This window comes from Hypanus sabinus, chromosome 11 (assembly GCF_030144855.1).
Source record: "Hypanus sabinus isolate sHypSab1 chromosome 11, sHypSab1.hap1, whole genome shotgun sequence".
Taxonomy (NCBI): domain Eukaryota; kingdom Metazoa; phylum Chordata; class Chondrichthyes; order Myliobatiformes; family Dasyatidae; genus Hypanus; species Hypanus sabinus.
The window spans coordinates 12,500,271-12,522,250 of record NC_082716.1 but is presented as its reverse complement, the minus strand read 5'-3'; the positions used below and the strand labels follow the sequence as shown (position 1 = coordinate 12,522,250).

At 37.7% G+C, this 21,980-nt stretch overlaps 1 protein-coding gene across 8 annotated transcripts in view; it reads right to left on the bottom strand.

Moving 5' to 3' along the window:
• Nucleotides 1–6,689: 6,689 nt before the first annotated feature.
• The window catches only part of fubp1 (far upstream element (FUSE) binding protein 1), a 42,870-nt gene continuing 27,579 nt past the window's right edge, over nucleotides 6,690–21,980 (bottom strand). Inside the window, exons 15-24 of one of the 8 annotated variants that reach the window (XR_009514677.1) lie at nucleotides 20,707–20,867; nucleotides 20,537–20,616; nucleotides 19,401–19,526; nucleotides 18,994–19,077; nucleotides 18,540–18,611; nucleotides 18,297–18,454; nucleotides 15,771–15,906; nucleotides 10,823–10,984; nucleotides 9,213–9,259; nucleotides 6,690–9,107 (exon numbers count right to left, since the gene is read on the bottom strand). Coding sequence is in view for 1 of the 8 variants with exons in the window: in XM_059983776.1 (XP_059839759.1) it covers nucleotides 17,908–17,916; nucleotides 18,297–18,454; nucleotides 18,540–18,611; nucleotides 18,994–19,077; nucleotides 19,401–19,526; nucleotides 20,537–20,616; nucleotides 20,707–20,867 (690 nt within the window). In the remaining 7 variants the exon portion in view is untranslated. Of the gene's footprint in view, nucleotides 10,985–15,770; nucleotides 15,907–17,555; nucleotides 17,917–18,296; nucleotides 18,455–18,539; nucleotides 18,612–18,993; nucleotides 19,078–19,400; nucleotides 19,527–20,536; nucleotides 20,617–20,706; nucleotides 20,868–21,980 lie in introns of those variants that run through there. The other 7 variants (XR_009514676.1, XR_009514674.1, XR_009514678.1 and 4 more) reach the window with 7 other exon arrangements.

The window sequence follows — 21,980 nt, the reverse complement described above, 5'->3', positions numbered from 1 at the left end:
AACAGGAGAAAGGGAAGAAGAAGGGGCACCAGGAAAGGTGATAGGCAGGTAAGGAGAAGAGATGTAAGAGGCCAGACTGGGGAATAGAAAAGGGAAGGGAAAAAATACTGGAAGGTGGAAGATCATCAGTTTGTAGGCTACACTAGAGAGAATAGGAGGTGCTGCTACTCCATTCTGAGTGGCCTCAGTGTGGCAAAAGTGCTTTAAAGGCCTTCTTGATGGGAGATAATAATCAATAGGGACTGGACATCCATAATGAAAATGAGGCAATTAGGCCCAGGGAATTGGAAGTTGTTGAGGAGATTGAGAGCACATGAAGTATCTTCGATGTAGGTGGAAGGGACTGAGCCAAGAGAGATAAAATGGAGTCAAGGTATGTGGACACAATTTAGTGGGCTGGGAGTAGGCAGAGACAATGGGCCTACCTGGACAGTTAGGTGTGTGGGTCTTGGGTAGGTTCGAAGTAGAAACAAGCAGTGTGAGGTAAGGGAACTATGAGTTTGGTGGATGTGGATGGAAGATCTCCAGAGTTGATGAGGTTGGTGATGGTGTCAGAGACAATGTCCTGATGGTTCTGGTAGAGGTCAGTCCACCACATTACATCACCACCCCCCGGTGGGTTTGATGGTAAGGTTGGGACTGGTGCGGAGAGAGTGGAGGGCAGTGAATCCTGAGGGAGAAGGTTCGAAGAGGAGAGAGGAGTGCTGAAGTCAAGCAAGTTGATGTATTATTGGCACTTGGAGATGAAAAACTCCAGAGCAGGCAGAGAACAAGAGAGGGGTGTCCAAGAGGAGGAGGAGGATTGGAGGTGGAAGAAGGGGCCATCAGTGTGGGGTGGGGAATTCTTGCCAAAGAAGTGGGCTCTGAGATGGAGGTGATGGAAGAAGAGCTTGGTATTGTCTGTGTGTTGTTTATCCCATACATCTGCCTTTGATTCCTTAGCCATTCCTCTATCCATGCTAATACATTATCCTGAACTCCATGCATCCTTATTGATAAATCTTTTATGCAGAAAGTTATCAAATGCCATCTGGAAATGCATGCATACAACATCCATCTGTTCCCCTCTATCCACTCTACTTATTATATCCTCAAAGAACTTCAGTAGGTTTGTCAAATAGGATCTGCCCATGTTGCGTATGCCTGATGGAACCACTTCAATCCATATGTCTATTTCTTCCTTACAACAACTTCAAGCATTTTCCTGACTATTGAAGCTTACAGCTAACTGGCCTATAGTTAACCATCTTATGCCGACATGCAGTTTTCTTTAAACAGGGGTGTGACATTCACCATCTTCCAATCTGCCCCAGGACCTACTCAGAGAACTTTGGTAAATTATCACAACTGCATGTACTGGAACTGCCACCATTTCTTTCAGCACCCTGGAATGGAACACCATACAAAACAGTCTTTTATTAATGGTTATGGAGGATAAATATTAGCTCAGACTCCAGGAGAAATACCACTTCTTAATATCTTAAGACATAGGAGCTGAATTAGGCCAATTGACCCATCAAGACTGCTCCGCCATTCCATTGTGGCTGATTTATCTCTCTCTCAACCTTATCGTCCTACCTTCTCCTTGTAACCTGATACCATGACTTAATCAAGAAACTAACAATCTGCTTTAAATGTACCCAATGACTTGGCCTCAATAGCCCTTTGTGGCAATTAATTCAACCCTCTGGCGAAATAAATTCCTCATCTCTCTTCTAAATGGATGTCCCTCTGTTCTGAGGCTGTGCATTATAGGAAACAGCCGCTCCACATCCACTCTCTCTAGATCTTTCAATATTTGATAGGTTTCAATGAGATTTCCCCTCATTCTTTTAAACTTCAGTGAATACAGGCCCGGAGACTCCTCATACATTAACCTTTTATTCCTGGGATCATTCTCCTGAACCTCCTCTGGATTCTCACGATATCTTTTCTTAGATGAGGGGCCCAAAACTGCTCACATTACTCAAAAAAGTGCAGTCTGATCAATGCCTTTTAAGCCTCAGCATTACATTGTTGTTTTTATATTCTAGTCCTCTCGAAATAAATGCTAACATTGCATTTGCTTTCCTTACCACTGACTCAACGTGCAAGTTCACCTTCAGGGAATCTTGCAAAAGGACTCCCAAGTCACTTTGAGACATGAGACTTAGAACGTTAGCTCAGAATCTGCATTCAAATCTCTGGAGGGATTGTACTCATGACCATTTTCATTGGTGAATACTGAGTAGATGCATTTGATATTGTGCAACTATGAAAATTACAACAAGCAACCTTGAACAGAATTCCAGATATGATAGCCTCAAAAGGAGACAGCAGCTGGAAGATTGTTATCCAGTTGGAAGCTGTTGACACAATCAAAATGCATCGAAAATTAGCTGCAGTAAGACCCTTGCACAAGGAATTGTGCAGTATGGAGTGTGAACAGGAAAATAGCATTCTACTTAGAAAAGTGAATTTAAAACATATTGCAATATGGGTTACAATCAACTACCCTAGAGTTTAAGCAAATTCTTCTCTCAGCTAGTTGAAAGAGTGGACCAGGGTTAGAGTGGTGTGGCTTTGGCTCAACAGGTTCAGGTGAGAACACACTTGGGCAAGGCTCTGAAGAGTTGAGTAAGCTTCCCCACACCCACCCCTTCTGTTAGTACATATTCTAGCTAGTTCAGAGAGAATGTGTTCAGAGTTAGTGGTATAAATGCATTGAGTTGCAGCTGGATGACCTCAGGCTCATACAGGAAAATGAGGTGGTAATAGATAAGGGTAATTACCTCCCAGTATCTCCTTAAGAGACTGTCAGAAGAGGTAAAGGAAATAGGCAGCCAGTGTGGTGTAACCCTGTACCAATTTTCCTTGATAATAGTTTACAACTTTCAGTGGAGGGGGCAAACAGCGCAACAAGGGAAAGCTGCAGTGACCAGGTCTCCAGCACTGAGGCTGGGGGGGGGGGGGGGCAGAAAGGAGCAAAGGGGTGAAAGCAGAGCAGTAGTTAGGGGATTCCATAAGTAGAGGAGCAGAAAGCAGATTCTGTGCATGTGAAAGGCTCCCAAATGGTATGTTGCCTGGGTCAGGGATGTCATAAATTGGATCTATGGTATTTGAAAGGGGGGAGGGTGAACAGCCAGAAGTCATGGCATATATTGGTACCAACTACATTGGCAAGAAAAGGAAGATGATCCTGAAGAGTATATTGGGAGCTAGGCAGAAAGCAGAAAAACAGGACCTTCAGGGTATAATCTCTGGATTGTTGCTTGTGCCACTTGCCAGAAAGGGCAAGATTAGGATGAATTGGCAAATGACTGCGTGCCTTTAGAACTGGTGCAGGAGATAGGGTTAATGGAATTCTAGATCATGTGATCTCTTCTGGAGAAGCTACGAAAAGGGTGGGTTACACCTGAACCTGAAGGGGGCCAATATCCTTGTGAGCAGTTTTGCTAGAGCTATTGGAGAGGTTTTAAACTAATTTGGCAGGGGATTGGGAACCAGAGTGATAGGGCTGAGGATGGGGCAGTTGGTATACGACTAGATGTAGTGTGTCTTAAGACTGAGGACAGCCAGGTAATAGGGCAAATTGGCAGCGTGATGAGTTAAAATGTAATGGGCTAAAATCAAAAAGGTGATGTCAAGACTGAAGGTGTTATACTTGAATTCATGCAATATACAGAATAAGGTAGATCTTGGAGTGCAGTTGAGATGGCAAGTGTCATGGATATCACAAACATGGCTGAACGAAAATCATGGTTGGGTGCTTAACATCAAAGGATACACGTTGTATTGAAAGGACAGGCAAGTTAGGTAGAAGGGCTGGGGTGGATCTGTTGGTAAAAATAATCAAAACCTTTGAGGTGACATAGGACCAGATGATGTAGGTTATTGTGGGTAAAGTTAATAAACTGCAAGGGTAAAAAGACCTTGATGGAAGTTATAGACAGGCCTCCAAACAGTGGCCAGGTCATGGGCTACAAATTACAATGGGAGATAAAAATGTTGCAATAATATTGCAATGGGGGATTTCAATATGTGGGTAGATTGGGAAAATCAGGTTGAAGGATCTTAAGAGAATTTGTAAAAACCTACTCAATAGCTTTCTACAACAGCTTGTGGTTGAGCCCACTTGATGACAATTCCAAATTTGGTGTTATGCAATGACCCAGATTTGATTAACAACCTTAAGTGACAGTGATCATAATATAATTCACCCTGCAGTTTGAGTAACAGCAAAAATTGTTATCAGCACTATACCAGAATAAAGGGAATTACAGAGACATAAGTTGTCTCTTATGGGGACATGAGTAGGTATGACTGCAAAACAGCAATGGCTGGTGTTTATGGGGGAAATTTGCAGGAAGGATACATCCCAATGATGAAGCATTCCAAAGGAAGAATGAGGCAATCATGGCTGACAAGAGAAGCCAAAAGCTTAATAAGAGCAAGAGAAAGTATATAATACAGTAAAAAATAGTGGAAGGTAAAAGATCGGGAAACTTGGAAAAAATGAAAAGATGAAATATGAAGATATGCTACCAATGTAAGACGATACAGTAAGTTCTTTACCCCCAGATATATAAGAGTGATTAGAGTGGATATTGGACCATTGAGAAATAATGCTAGAAATAAAGAAATGGCAGATGAACGAGTGCCATTGCTGTTACTACTTACCAGGGTTCTGCCAGAGGTATGTAAAGATCCTGGAGGCATTAGTAATGATCTTTCAAGAATTACTAGAGTCTGGAATGGTTCCTGACGACTGAAAAAATATATACCAGTCTATTAAGGATGAGGTCTCAAGCAAATAGTAAATAAAGTCCGTGCCGGTGATTAGTGGTGTGCAGCAGGGGTTGGTTTTGTGACCAATTCTTTGCACATTTGTCAGTTACTTGGATGAAGGAATTGATTGCTTTGTGGCCAAGTTTGCATACGAAACAAAGATAGGTAGGTGGAAGGGCAGGTCGTACTGAAGAAGCAGGACGTCTGCAGAGTTTCAGCAGGTTGTTAGAATGGACAAAGTAGCAGATGGAGTATAATGTAAGAAAGAGTGAGGTCATGTACTTTGACAGAAGGAATAAAGCTGTAGACTATTTTCTAAATGGGGAGCAATTCCAAGCATCAATGTCACAAAGGGACTTGGAAGTCCTCCTACAGCATTCCCTAAAGGTTAACTTGCAGGTTGGGTTGATGGAAAGGAAGGCAAATGCAAAGTTACATTTTGAGAGGTCTAGAATACAAAATAAAGAATGTAATGCTGGGGCTTTAGAAGACATTGGAAAGATCAGATCATTAAGTATTGTTATCAGTCCCTTTTCCAAGAGATGTGCTGGTATTGGAGAGGGTATAGAGGAGGATAACAAGAATGATCCCAGGAATGAAAAGGTCAATACATGAACAGCATTTGGATTCAGAACTGGCTTGCCCATAGGAAACATAAGGTAGTGGTTGATGGGGACTTATTCTAGCTGGAGCTCTGTGATTAGTGCTGTTCAGCAGAGATCTGTACTGGGACATCAGTTGTTTGTGATGTATATAAATGAAGTGGATGAAAATGTAGATAGGCTGGTTAGTAAGTTTGCAGATATGTTTGGTGGTGTTGTGAGGAGACTGGCAAAGATGGATATTTATCAATTGCAAATATGGGTGGAGAAATTGCAGATGGAGTTTAACCCAGTCAAATGTGAAGTGTTGCCCTTGGTAGGACAAACATAGAAATAATACACCATCAAGGGCAAAATCTTTGACAGTGCTCGTGAGCAGAGGGATCCAAATTTATAGCTCCCTTTAAGCGGCTACAAAGACTGATAGGGTGGTTAAGAAAGCATATGGCATGCTTGCCTTTATTAGTCAAGGTATTGATTTCAAAATTATGTTGCAGCTTTATAAAACTCCAGCTAGACTGCATCTGGAATATTGCATATAGTTCTAGTCTTCCTACTATAGGATCCCTATCTGAGGTTTAGAGGGTGCAGAAGTTTACTAGAATGCAGTCCTAATCAGATTGCTTGTGCTATAATGTAAGATTGCACAAGCTGGTGTTTTCTTTGGAGCAGAGGAAATTGAAGGAAGATCCTATATAAATGTATGAGGGACAGTGTACAGACATTATCTTCCCACCCCACTCCCAGAGTTGAAATGTCTGATAGCAGAGGGCATACATTTAAAGTGAGAGCAGTTAAGTTCAAAGGAGATGTGAAGGGACTTTATTTATTTAATAATTAAAAAAAAAGTGGCAGGTTCCTGGGTTGTGCCACCCAAGGTGGTGGTAGCGCAAGATACTTTAGGGACTTTAAGGAGACAGTTAGATAGGCACATGAATACGGTGAAAATTGAAACACATGAACTTTGTTGAGGCAGAAGGAATCAGTTTAGTTGCCTGTATTGTTACTACTTTAATTGGTTTTGCACAACACTGTGGATGCGGGGGGGGGGGGGGGGGGGGGTCTGCTCCTGACCTGTACTGTTCTAATTACAGTACTACTGAAAATATATTTTGTGGATTGTTTACCTTTTTAAAAATTGTTTGCACAATTTGCTCTTTTGTTCCCATAATGGATGCATATGCATGACTGGGTTTCATCAATTCTATTGTATTTCTTTGTTTTATGGCTGCCTGCAAGAAGATGGATCTCGATGTTGTATATGGCATACATACTTTGATAATAAATGTACTTTGAACTGACAAAGGACACGGGCTATAATTATTTGAGCAACTTAAGACTTTATTTATAAATCAAATCCTTTACAATTTAATTCACACTAAAGTCAGATTACACATCAGTAAGTAAAGCAAAACCTTTAATGTCAATATATCTGTATCATTCTCAAACAGCTTTGTCAGATGAGAAGTTACCTTACTGTTCAGCTCCAAATCTGTATATCCCTTCCTCCAACCACAGCAAGCCCTTTATTTGCTTAGTAGTCTTCTCCAGCAATGCACATTTTCTGAAGATTTTTTTTCTTCGAGATAGTATCTAATCCATCTCAAAAATGTTTTAAAAAAAAATGCAAAAGAAATATGCAGAAAACCTATCTAACAGTGTACCAATAATAAAGTACAATCAGGAACAACAGCAAAAATTTGCAGTGAAATCCAGGTACTTCATTCCTCTAAATTCTCTTACAGTTGCTGCCTAATATAAAACACTATTGGGTTAAATGACATTCACTACAGAATCTAACCAACTGTGTACAGTAATAAAGGCAGAAGATCTCTTCTGCAGATTTTCTTAGAATCAAGACTAAACATTTTTGAGACAAACAAAAATGTGTAAACTGTTCAAGTAAGCAAGTCCTCAAATGTAAAAAGTTCAATGTGCTCATTTATACAAGCTGCATCCATTTTTCCTAACTTATTGCAGATTCCTATATTTACATTGCATCATTAAATAAACTGCCAAGATAACAATTAAACTGTTTATTCTATTTCTGTATTTCTACTCTATACAACTTAAAACCTACTTTCAAATTAAAATGCATATAAATTTGATATGTTCATTTTAATTCAGTAATTTAAATTTATACTTTGTAGAAGCATCGAAGAAAGACCAAAGTAAAAACAAAATAACCAGAGGAAAAACAAGCCAAAAAAAAAACATACATAAAAAGTCTTGCAATTCTAAACTGGTCTTGTAATAATATACTGACGACTTAAAATTTGTAAAACTCTAGATGTATTAAATTTGACTGAACTATGTAATTTAAAATAGTTTCAGCCTGCAGGAAAAAGTGGATTTAGTTTAACATGTGCCTATGACTGAAACATGGGAGCAGAAACAGGTTCATATGCCAGAGAACATGTCTGATCAGAATATCACAGTTTGTGCGTAATAAACTTGCACACAAATGAATGATGTTTCCCTCAAATAAACATTACCTTATACAGAGAGCCCTTGAATGTTTTTATGTTCATCAGTTCAACAGGATGAACTCAAAGGAATCCTCCATAAGGGTAGAAACTATTTCAGGGCCTGCTGCTATGACCTATGAATCGGGTGCTGCCAGCTAGCTCTTCAGTACTGTGCAAGAACGAAGGCACCGTCTATGCGTACTTTGAGGGGAAAAGAATTGCCAAGAGATGAGCAGACTGGCTTTTAGACAATATCACGAAGACTTTTTGATTAAAATACAAAGGTAATAACATCTGGCATATTTAATCCCCTAAAATAAATTGCAATCAAGAAGATTCACCCATTTGATCACGATTTCTAAGCATGTCACCAAAATACTGTAAACTCACAAGCCCGCAGTGAACGGTGAATCACCATTAAAAACATAGCAAAATAACAGCATACCTGACCTTAACATACAATTACGTGCCTGAGATTAGTGCAGTGTAAACTGCTGATATTTTAACCTAATCTCCAGGTTATTTCTCAAAAGGTTTCAATGCAGAAACAGCAAGTCTCACTCTGCAGACCTCTTAAGCAATACTGAAAGGGATGATATTTGGGAAATGAAGGTGAAATAACCAATAGCATTTTTCATCCAGAGTGGAAGAGGGTTAAATAAAATAAGACAATATGGAATATCCATAGCAAAGCATACAGCTTTTCCTACAAAACATACAAACTGAATAGGTTTATATAAACTCTTCTTAACTCCCCCGATCCCTCTTGCCAATATGTGTTATTAAAGAAATACAACAAAGTCTTCGCAACTGATTCACATTCTAATTATAGATTTAGAATAAAAGCATAGCAACGGTAGTGATGCAGACACCTAATATATAATGAAATTTGAATAAACAGCCTTCAGAATGGACAGTAGTTTTATGACTTAAGTTCCTATCAAAAAGTTATGTTAGTAATTTCTAAATACTCTCATAAAAATTGGAGCTGCCAATTGCACACTGAACACTTTATCCATGTACAGATTCCTACTTCTTCCAAAATCAAAAACTTAAAACAGCAAGGCAAATGTGATGGCATTGCAAAGACAGATAAAAATGCTTCAGCTACAGGCTCAAAACCTGAACGAATCTCTTTCAGATGCTGACATTTCTAGTCTTGTACATAATTGCATATTCATAGCCCTTTATGCTTTTAACCCACATAAATTTATATATTAGAATTACATCACATTTGGCTATCAGACTAACATGTAATTGCATTCTTGTACTGTAAAGGAATGAGGAGTTTCATCAGAATAGTGCAACAACAGAGGGCCAACAACTGGTTAAAATCTTTTCAACCCTGTAAGAATGTGCCTTTGTTCTTGCTTACCTTTCAGTGTACTGCAGCAGAACTTAAGGTTCAAGGTCTGGGTGACACTGTGAAGTATAAAAATTGCACTTCATTTGCAATGAGTTGCGACTTCACATGGTACAAGAAAACTATACCAAAAGCCTCCATTTGAAACACTTTCTTATAAAGTGAGCATTATAATAACTTTGGCATTCAGTTGCAATGCAAGATGTATGGAACTGGTTTATGGAGTTCTGCTTTAAAGGAGAGGGTGCTTTACTCATTCAGGTAAGTATATTCAGCATTTATTGCTGCTGTCTAAATACCTAAAACATTGCATGCATTGGTTATATATGGCAAAAAGCTATGAAAGATCAACTCTATTCAAGTGATTGCTTCAATACTATCAAAACTACCATATCAATTGATACAGGCGAGGCTTCATTACATGCTCTACAGAAAGATTAAACTCCAATGACAAATTTATCGTGTTTACCGTGAACAAGATAAATACACCGCAACACAAAAAAACTCGGAGATGCATGTTCTCAACATGTTTTATGGCTATATCAATACTCAGTACGTGCACTAACTTTGCCCAATAACCATCCCACTTTTCATGAAACAGTAAGGATACTAAAACCTCAAATTGTTTCATCTAATTAAAAACTCATTTAATGAGCTTACATTCTCACCAATCCCTTGACTAACTTCTCAAAACAGCTTTGCAAATTTATGAAAAATTGGAAGGGGCTAATTTGCTCCATCAGAAATAAAAGGCAGGCCAATTTAACAATCGGGGTTGTTTGCCTCAAGCACAAATCTCAGAATTTAAAAGGGAGAAATGAACATACTATGGGAGCAAGAGGGGAAGCTGAAAGAGGAGCAAATGCCTCCCATTAGAAGTGTGATAACTTCCTTGATACCCTGTCCTAACAAACAGTTGCCAAAGAGGGAGGAGCAGTCAGTCCAGAATTTAAACTGTTCTCACAGGTACAGAAACCTTAGATGCATTTTTCTTGTGCATTCAAGTTCAATGAATATTACAATTGGTAGATATACTAACATTACTGTATTTTGCAATAAAAACACCCACAGAGGCTAAATATTCCCTTCACAGAAATATACATAGGGTATAGCAGGCTTTTTCCACTGAGGTTGGGCGAAACTAAAACCAGATGTCATGGCTTATGGGTGAAAGATGAACTATTTAAGGGGAAAATGAGGGGGAATTTCTTCATGCAGATGATGGTGAGTGTGGAACAAGTTGCCAGTGGAAGTGGTGGATGTGGGTTCAATTTCAAGACTAAAAAATTTGGATAGGCAGATGGGAGGAGCATGGAGGGCTATGGTCTAGTTGCAGGTTGATGGCACTAGATGGGCAGAATGGCCTGTTTCTATGCTGTAGTGTTCTATGACTTGAACTATTATTCTATTGGCATTGTTCAAAAAATATAGCATCAATTTTTTTTTAATGAGATCACAGCCAGCTGGCAAATGTACAAAATATTATATATTTGGCACAGAATCACAAACTACATGCAATTGGAAATAAAATCAGATCACTGGCAGTCAATGGCAGATATCCAGAGCCACCAAAATAAATGTTACAATTCTGATAGACCGTGGGAGGAGATGGTCATCCTCACCTTGGGATCCGGGACTGTTGCTGACCAATGTTAAGGAGTCTGGATCATCCAAACTTTTGAACAGGCACGTGTAATCCCGGTGAAGATTTTGTCATGACTAATTCAATTTGGCCTGGATTTTGTCTGCAAGGTCACACTGTCAGAAGTGCTTAGGTCTATAATCTGACAAAGAATAAAAGCCTAAATTTAAAAATGAACAGAAAGAAATCCTATACGGTACCAACTGTGACTGCTACCCTAACGAACAGCAATCAAGATAAATATCCCTGCTCAAACATAACTCACATTTATCAGCTTTGAAATATAATTCGGCATAATGGGATGGATGGGTAGAGTGGCAATTGCTCAGAAATCAATCAATTGGTGAAAAGTATTTAGCTACATATTGCCTTTTTAAGATGAGCTCCACCATCAAGCAATAATCAAATGCATTCATTTCAAACATTACAATCTACAACAAACCAAAATACAGAATCATAAACATAGGTGACTTTTCCTCTGGAAGGCAAAACAAGGAGGTCAATTTAATCTGTTCCACATTTGATTCTTAATGCAATGGAGAACAGAACATTTGGTTGTCTTTCAATTTGTTGTGAATGCAGTTACAAAAACAAGCTTTTGTTTTAGAAAGTTTTACACATTTTTCTTATTTGAATGCCAAATATATTGCAAACCATCTATGGTCAAAATATTTGCACTGAATTAAAGATAAATTCTGGAATGCCAAATCACCTTCCCCTACAATTAAGCCAAGATGAATTGGCCTTAATTTATCAGCAAAATCATTCATTCAATGGATAGCTGCATAGCTACCATTCAAAAATTTCAACCTAGGCAATGTAAACTTAAGTTATCAAATTCAGAAGCAGGTCCAAATACATAAAGTTTTAAAGTCCCACATCAGGGCTTCCAATAATAATGTGAATTTGGCAGTATTGGTCTGACTGAAAAGAATGTTTGGGAGATGGGGCTGGCAAGAGGAAGAAATGCAAACCTATCACGAACCAGTATCATGTTAGGCTAGTCCAATATCTCAGTAACTTGAAAATAAATATTATAAACAAAAAAGCAAAACAAATGTGTAACATCAAGTTCTAAGTTCTAATTTATTAAAATCATCTTCTTAAAAATCAAATGAATACATCCTTCAGCAATCACAATCCTATTCAAACTCCTCACCTCTTTGCCCAGCTTTAGATAATTCTGCAAAGGTATATCCTAGTGAAATAGTTTTGGCTTCTTTCCAAAGCCACTCCAGCTATCTATGCAAAACATCTTTGGCTGTTTTCAATGTTAAGGGTGCTATACAGACATATTTCAGAGAAAATGCTGAGCGTTACTTAACAATGTCAATTACATATTTAATTTGTGAAATTAAACTAAAATAGATGACAGTAGCAAGATTTGGCAAATGGTGAACTATAGGCATAGCTTGGTACCAGAGGAGATAAAAGATCAAGCAGAAGGAAGCTCATTTAATTACTAGCAAAAGCTCAAGATTGAGTATTTGCAGAAATAATTATTTGGAGCCTGGAGAATTCAAAGTGACAGTGCATTTTACAAAGGAGAAATACAACAAAATTTCAAAGAGAAGAGAATTTGAGTTAAAAGTTACTGATTTAAAAATATATGAAAGTTGCATGAGCATTTAGGTGCCTCGGATGAAAAAAATTAATCACAAATGGCACTTAGCTACACAGATCAGTAAATCAACAGTTAATCTCACCTGAGTTTGCTGATCACAAATGAAGATGGAAATAAGTAATGCTACAAATGGCACAGTCCTGGTTTATGTAAATTGTGGACAAAAGAAAAGACTACCAGGATTGCTACCATTCTCCAGCACATAGTATGCATGGCCTGGTGACTGCAGCACAAAGACCAAGTGCAGCTTCAATGCAATCCACTGCTATTAAGTAGCTTGCTGCTGCCTAATGCCATACTAACAAAGAATGATTAGAGAGCAACTCACACCGTAAGAATGCTTTTGCAGAGTAAGGAGAAAAAAGCAGACACAAAACTAAAACATCCTGAACAGGAAGCTGCTTTGCAAACAAACCTATCTTCTGTAATACATACAAGATTTCATTATTGAACAAACCATTTTCTTGAGTATTTGCCCTGACTTGTTTATTTGATATCCAAAGAAGCAGAGTCAAATGTTAAATTTTGAAAAGTTATAAAGCAGTTGCAAAACTACAACAATGATTATACCAGTATAAAGATATTGTTGTTCAGTAAACATCTCATGCCTTTATAGTGCAAGATGACCTAACTGTGGGAAAACAGTACATTATGTCGGCATTTAAAAAGCCTGAGCAAAACGTTCATGCATGAAAGCTTATACTAGGCAACTACTTAAGTGAAGGCCTGAACCATGAGGTCAGCTAGATAAATGATGGGACACTAACATTTATCCTAAGCTTATCAACAGAATTTCACCATCATATCATTTTGTTGTTCATTACTGTTAGCCCCAAATCCTACCATCTGCCAGTCTTATATAGCCTTGACTTGAATTTAATACACATCAGATTAATTTAGAAGACTAATATTGTACCCATTTCCTTGAAACCTGCTCTAGCCATCTCAAGCATTCACAAACAGCCAGCTGCACTGAATGCTAAGCAATTACATATTCATTATCACTAATTTTATATTTCAGGATAACAAGACACAGCTTAGAGCCAGAGGGTGATGAATCTGTGGAATTCATTGTCACAGATGGATGTGGAGGCCAAGTCATTGGGTATATTTAAAGTGACGGTTCATAGGTTCTTGATTGGTAAGAACATCAAAGGATATGGGGAGAAGACAGGAGAATGGGTTTGAGAAGGATAATACATTAACAATGATCAAATGGTGGAGCAGACTCGATGGGCCAAATAGCCTAACTCTGCTCATAATGTCTTACATAAATTGTGTAGTTTATTCTAAGCCTATTCGAGTACAAATTCTTAAAAATTTCAATAGCTAAGACACATTTAAAAGACATCATTCTGTTACCACAAAAATAACAATGATTAAAACTTTTAAGTTTATTAATCTATATGTTCAATACTTCATATAATTACAAACTCAAGTAGCTACTAACAAATTTAGTTTTAATTTGACCCCATTACTAATCATAATAATCACTTGCTAAAGAACTAATAAAATCACCATATCTTTCCCCACTAAATGAAAATGCAATTGAAAACTTCATATGTAATCACTGAAATTCTTATGGTCATTGAGAATGGCTTATATAATAGCCAAATCATCAAACTCACCCGAAAGTCACCATCTATGGAGTGATCATTTTTCATAGTTTCCCCATTTAGGACTCCCAGTCAATCTATGCCAATACTTCCACCTGCCACCCCCATCTGTACTCATTCCTTAAATTCTTCCCATTAATTCAGATTTTCAAATTATAACAATTAGAACATCAGCTTGTATTGAGTAACAAAATCTAATCTAAAACCATTCTTAATAAACATTATGTAATTTTGGACAAGTCTATCAGCATTCACATTTTGAGCTTATATACACTCATCTAAACCATTCTCTTCTGCAAGGCAAACAAAACATTGTGGCAAACTGCACTGAACAATGGCAAAGAGAGAACATTAAACAGAACAGTACTAATAAATTCTCCTCTAGATCAGTTTCAATTAATACTCCAGTTATATTATTTTATCAGTCACTCCATTAAATAAAACCATTAAATCATTTGCTATTCTTTAACATTTTTACTTTTCTTGGGTTTCTACTCAACTGATCTCAATGACATTTTAATCGTATTAAAACCAAACAGAAAATTAGTGATGCCAGTGAAATTGTCCTCAAAATACTCAGAAACTTAATAAAGAAGATTGGTTTTATTGGGCTCATGGTTTAGAGTATCTTAATTTTAGTAAAATTTGACAGCTACAGGGAATTCCACTATAAGGAAAACAGAGGTACTTTGCTGATTACTCCCTAAAATCTAGAGCCTGCACTTGCAGTACATGCATGGTTAACGCAGTTGTAATGTGTACCATTCCAAATGTGGACCACAGTTGTAATGTGTACCATCCCAAATAACTAACAAATGCTGTCTGTAATTACTGTTTTATTTGGCACAATTTCAATTGGTACCAATACACATAGCACATATTTCTTATCTTTAACTAAAAGTAAAATGAGAATTGGTAATACTGATTTCCCCATTTCCTTCCTTGCATTGCATCTAGCGACTGTTTGGCTTTTCTGACACGCTTTCTACAAATATTATTAAGAATGAATTTTTATCTTGAAGATAAGATTATATCATTGATTGGGCACATGGATTCATTCAGGTTTGATTCCTGATCAGCAGTTTGTCAAGACTAAATTCTTCAGATTGCAGAGATCCTCAACTTAAGAATTCTTCTAAACTAATAGAAGTTCCTTTGGGCACGCACGAAAATCATGAGACAAAGAAGTCTGCCCATTGTGAAAAGTATACTTGGGACACTTTCTAAAATTAAGCAAAACGAAGATAATCCACTTGACCATATGATAAAGGACCTGAGGTGGATAAGGACATCAATGAAAAAAGGGGTAAGACTGTTGTATTCATTTTTGTTACAGCAGAAAATAGTTACATCTCCATGTAGAGACAGAGTGCCATAATAAATTGAATAAGGTAAAGGGGAAAACAGCTACTGTTAACTCTTGTACCTATGCAGAGACATCGCTATGTGGGCGATTATAAATGAGTAATGGAGAATAATCTCTCCAATTTAAAAAAACACCAGGTAAAATCTGAAGATAATGTGCTGCTTGTTGATACACATGGACTTGGATTTTCATATAAATTTACACCAATAACTTTGCAATGATTTTCCCCAAATTTTTCATGAGAAAGAAAATTCAAAAATTCTCATCTCTGAATTCATAACATCAACTTCAATAAAGAGTTTCTTACGTGAACAAAACTCACATTCAGGATAAACCTGCAGATGTCTTGTGGTTCTTGGTCATAGTACTCATTCGATTCTCCATACCTAAAATGAGCAGTCCCCAACAGCTGGGCTACTGAACGTTCTTTGTGGCTCAAGAAGGGGTTTGATTAATGCCTGCAAAATTAGATTCTGTGAATGTGGGCCCAGCTGTGAAACTAAGTTACAGTAACCACTGAACTTACAGAGCAGATAGTATAATTCACCTCCATCATATATCAACAGCATTTTGTTTCCACTTGAATCAAACAGCATTCAAAACATGAAGTGCAGAGCAAAACTAAATTTAAGTTAAAATGCCTGCTCAGAACAATGTTTCCCACAGCAAAAACTGCAACACTTCATTCTCACGTCCAAAATAAGCACAATCCAAATCAGAACATTTATTCAACGTTTATCACTTCAGTTAGCAATTTACAGCAAAAAGACAACTTTGCTCTGGAAAATATTATGCGCTCATTAAAAAAAACAGAAATAACTCTTTGTTCTACTGATCATCAAAAGCAAATATTCTTGACCATTTATTAGGATGAACATCAAGAGTTGAAATGCAGCACATTCCTGACCTACCTACCTTCATCAACAAAATATATTTGCATACAATCCAAGTAAACTAAGAAAAGGCTAGCACAATATCACCCAAAATACATTTCCGCTCAGTAGCATCTCAATCATCAGTTAACACAATTTAGGAAATACTTACCCATAAGAGACTTAAAAAAAAAATCAACAATACTAGCAGGGAAAATACCTATCAGTTCAATTCCTACAAGCTTTACATGCCAAGTATGTGATCAGGGCACATTAATCTCTACATAAAATTTAGGTATAATAAGAGGACATGGGCAAAAACAATTTCAAGTGTTACTGCACAGTAAGTCAGCTCTACTTCAGTCAAGATTTATTCTAATGTACTTACAGTGCAAAGCTCCTTGAAGGAATAGAATCAAGGATGGTGCACAGCATACGCCAGGTTACCCTTACAGAGCTAGTGCTAGATTGGCTGGAACACACCTGTACTTCAATAGATACAGTGGCAAACAGACTGCAATTGCATTCATCGTTTCAATAAATTAAAACGAACAACTATAATATGCAGGTGCAAACACAGCAAAAAAAAAAGAGTGCAATTTGCACAGAAACAAATGATTTTCAAATAGCTGGAATAATATGCAGAGTAAGTTCAAATCTTTTCAGATTTTAAAATAGCAAATTCCAACCAAATAATGTGGAGATCATAATGCAACTGAAAACAAATCCATTGTCAGTTTAAGCTGCTTAAGTCATTGGTCAACACTTTGACTGGTACCTTACCATCAGTTTTTCTAAACTCCTTCTGTCAGAAAAAAAAGTTATGGGGCACTATTTTACACGGCAGTAATTACAGACTGCAAACAAATAGACAAGTACTTCCTAAGTAGTTTGCCAGAGGTAATTAGAAAGAAACTGCAAAGAAAAGCCAAGAATGCCATTCATAAGATTAAATAGCATTTTACCATAATACATTCTGCTATAGAAAAATTATGTAAAATACAAACTGCTTGCAACTTGGCATAATGCATTATTACTGAATAACTAAATTGTAATAATTATCAACTCAAGAACTTGGCTACGTTAGATCTGAATTGAAATCTTCCACGTCTCAGTCCCAGATTGCTTCGAGAGAAAGCCACAAGACAGAGAATGTGTTGTACTACTAGGTTACAATCCCAATAGCACAACGCAACTCTAGTATCTTTACCCATAGATCCAACTTACCCACAAACAAAGGTTTTCATATCATTTATTGTCAAGCACAAAACAAGCATTTTAAAAGTGAACAGTATACAATGAAATTAATACATTTTACAACAAAAGCACATGTCACTTTAATGACCGAATAAAAATAGAAAATACATATGTTGGAATGTTCAAACTATTGATTCTCTAAAAGCAAACCAAATTTGCAATTCTACACAAAATAATGGTTATCAAGTTCTCTACCTCTTAGCTATGACAATAGGAACAAACACTATGTTTCTTAACCAAAAACAAAATTAAGATCTTCATCAAGACGTCTGCATCCATAAATTTTACAAAGGCTTTTTCCCACAATGACGCAAATATCTCCACTTCACATTACTGGCCCTGCACAGAAGAAATACATAAGAAATACACAAGTGGTTACCAACGTGAAACATTTCAAGCGCATCGAGTGTGGACAGGATCCTCTTTCTGTGAAAAGAAGAATTAAATATATCCAGATAGCTTCTCTCGTTTTTCCACATTGCCTGCTTTGTGGAGAGACTTGCAATGTGAAGAGTCTTTGAAATAACGTAACCTTCTCAAGGGCAATTCAACAGCATTAAATTTGAGAAAATGTGTTGAAATACCGAATATCCCACACAACACACTACCTTAATCTCACCGCTCTCGACAACGTTGATGAGCTCACAGGAGGATTTCTACGCACCAAAAAGAAAACTCAAGGCCCTTATACTATGTTTCTTTCTTTCAATGGTATTTACCTGTGGGGGTTGCTGTGCTGGTGGGTGCTGGGGCATCGGCTGGGAGTTTGTCTGACTGTAATAAGCCGCTTGCTGTCTGTAGTACTCAGCCCATGCAGCGCTGTAGTCAGGCTGTCCGCTTGGTTGAGCTGCTGTACTAGAGGCTTGGGCTGCCTGACCTGGAACAATAACCAGCAATGCATCACTGACCAAATTCAGATGATTCATTTATTCAAATCATGTCCTACAAAATTAATGACATACTCTGCTTCTTGTAGTATTCCTCCCAAGCTTTGGTGTAATCTTGCTGGGGGCCTTGTGGTTGTCCCTGCTGACCTACACAAAACATTGTACGAATTTATTTTAAGTTAAAAAATGTTAAAAACAAATTGCATCTTTGAAATAATAAATTCCAAGATAACATAATGTACTAGCTTCAGCTGAATTTGAAATCTAACAGTTTTGACCTGAGAAACAAATGAAAATACAAAGACTTGTAACAAATCCTAGTAATTGACTAAGTCAATATACTTGATAGCCTCATACAATTTTATACCAAGTTTAGCAGGAAACCAAAGCTCTAACCCATCAATAAACTTACAGTATATCACCATAGAGATTTTTTTTAAAAAGGCACTTGATAAGAATTCTAAATTAAACATTTTTGGAGGATTCCCACTTTTTCTTTTCTGTATCTCCTTTCATCAATCTTAATTACCTAATTTCTTGTAATATTCTTCCCAGGCCTTGGTATAATCCGTCTGAGGATTTGGAGGAGCAGTTGGCTGGTTTGGATCACCTGCTGCCAAAAGTACACCAAAATTAGCACATTAACCCAATTACCAAGAATTCCCATGGAGGACAGAGGAGAGAAAGTGCAAAAAAAAAGTAAAACCAAAAGCTGCTAGGACTAATCAATGAAAGACTTTCTCATTCTGTGAGAAATTTAGTATTTAGGTATACTGATTAAGAAATGAGAACAACATAAATGCTAATACAGTTTTCCAAAGTAAACTAGACAGGATAAATCTTGATGCAAGCTTAAGTTATTGAAGTTATTTAAACTGCACCAATTAATTTGTCAGAGCAGCCAAAAGATTTATATAAAAATACCCGATGATTTACCAGGTGCAGAATTTGGGGTATTGCTTGGACCAGTACTTGGAGCGGCAGGAGGCTGTTGTGCTTGTTGCTGATAATACTGAGCGTAATATGCTGCCCACGCAGCAGTATTTGCATCTCCAGCTTTACCTACAATAAATTAACAGTATTTTATGACTGATGGCAATTAAACACTATATAAAAGTGTTCAAGATACTTAATATACACTCAGTGGCCACCTTATTGGGCACCTCCTGGAACAAATAAAGTGGCCACTGACTGTATGTTTGCGCTCTTCTGCTGCTGTAGCCCAATCACTTCAAGGTTCAACGTGTTGTGCATTCTACACACCACTGTCGTAATGTGTGATCGTTTGAGTTACTGTCACTTTCTGTCAACTTGAACCAGTCTGGCCAATCTCCCCTGACCTCTCTTGGAGGAGCTTTTTTGACACAGAAATGCTGTTCACTGGATGCTTTGCTTTTCACATCATTCTCTATAAAACTCTAGAGATGTGTGTGAAAATGCCAGGAGATCAAAAGTTTCTGAGATAGGCAAACAACACTGCCTGGCACAAGCAATCATTTCCTACCCATTCTGATGTTTTGTCTGAACAACAACTTGATCATGTCTGTATATTTTTATGCACTGAGTTGCTGCTGCCACACGATTAGCTGATTAGATAGTTGCATTAACGAGCAGGTGTACTGATGTAAGCAGCCACTAAGTGCATTACAGCATTTTAGCAAGTAGATCGCTATTCTTATCCTCCTCCTTCACTGTAGACTGTGGCTCTTGCTGGGAAATGATTCCACAAGCACAGGCTACTCTCCAGTATCTTGTCCAAGAGGTTATTTACAAATGCCTGACTTTTCATTGGTCCAAGTCCAAGGACAAAGCCACTGTTTTCAACGATGCTGGAATGCACGTGCTTTTGGAATACGTTAAAACTAGAAAGTGGTAAAGATTGGAACACTCTGGTCCCATTTCTTGCTGTCTAAAGCCGAACATGGCTTCACCACAGCCTAAGCCAGTAATCAAACCTGGACCCCTGAAGCCTATATGTCCCAAATATATCATAAATTGAGCTCAGCAAAAGAGCTTGCATTGTTTAAAATAAAGTCAAAGTGTGGGATATCAAGCATGAAACTGTGTCTTACTTGGATCTGGTGGACCCTGCTGTTGCCAGGGTTGATAGGCATTCCCCCATCCTTGTGGAGCGTAAGGTGCTGGTGGTCCACTGCAGAGGTTAAGAGATTAGGTAATGACAACGTATACTTTATTCAGCAGTCATGAGAAAGGCATTGTGCTATTAAGACATATTACTTACTGTTGAGGTGGGCCAGGAGGGCCTGGATTATAGGGTCCTGGGTTATAGGGTCCCATAGGAGCTCCAGGACCTGGGGGGCCCGGGGGCCCATGAGGGGCAGGTGGGCCATGGGGTCCATGGGGACCATGAGGACCAGGTGGCCCAGGAGGACCAGTAGGAGCCTAAATATACAAACATAAATAGCAGTAAGACATAATCAGGCTAGTAAATAGGCAAATTTCTGCAAAGGGAACAGACTGTCAATTTAAAATCAAGATTGGTCTTTTCAGTGACCTCCTTAGATCGCGTAGAATGGTTAAGGACTAATTTTAATGAAAAACTATCAAGTTTTTATCCTAAAACAATCAGAGAAATAGCAAGCATATTTACATAGCAAATTTCTTAGAGTGAAATTGTAATCCTGTTTTTAAAACACATTCTTGTTTGTATTGAGATGATTACAGAGTACAAATTCCTTTCATTTTTGATGCATTATTGATTTTCAGAACATGGCCTTAATTAGCAAAATTTAGTGATGTATACACATCATATTGGTGGCTAACAACTGTATTCAGTATTTGTAAAGTGGACTCATTCTTAAACCAAGTGCTAATAACACGAGTCCATTGTTCTAATAGATGGCACCATCTTCGCAATAAATAACCTATGGAAGTAAATTTAAAAAGAATTTCAGATAACTACCCCTAATAATCTATGATAATCAAACAGCTCCAACTATCAGTAAAGTTTATCAACACACATTAATACATGTGACATTGTTCAAAACTGCTCAGCATATGCATGAGTTTGTTAAATGTTAACGAAACCCAATTTCCCTCGGGATCAATAAAGTATGTCTGTCTGTATTTTGTTTGCAAAACTGCTTGGCCAAAAATCAAAGACCACATAGTTTTGTCATGACATACTTTACTACTGCTTGTGTGCAAGAGGGATGGAACACTGGATTTGCTGCTATGCCCTACTGGGTAACTGAAAACTGCACACACTAAATTAAATGTGATGCAAATTAAGAGAAAGCTGGCAATTGAGCTATACCAGACAACAATTTTCCACAGACCTCATTTCCCCAACTACTACTGTGGCATTGCCTTCAGAACCTTCCTGAGAATCTCACAATAAGCGCGCCTTCAATGACTTTCCTCCTCTCACGATATTTGTCACTGGCAAGTCCACAGACATTATTTCATACACAAGCAAAATAATGTCATTTAAAAGCCAGATAAGGTAACTGATCCAATAACCAATGGATTCAAAGCAAATATTGATTGTTCTAT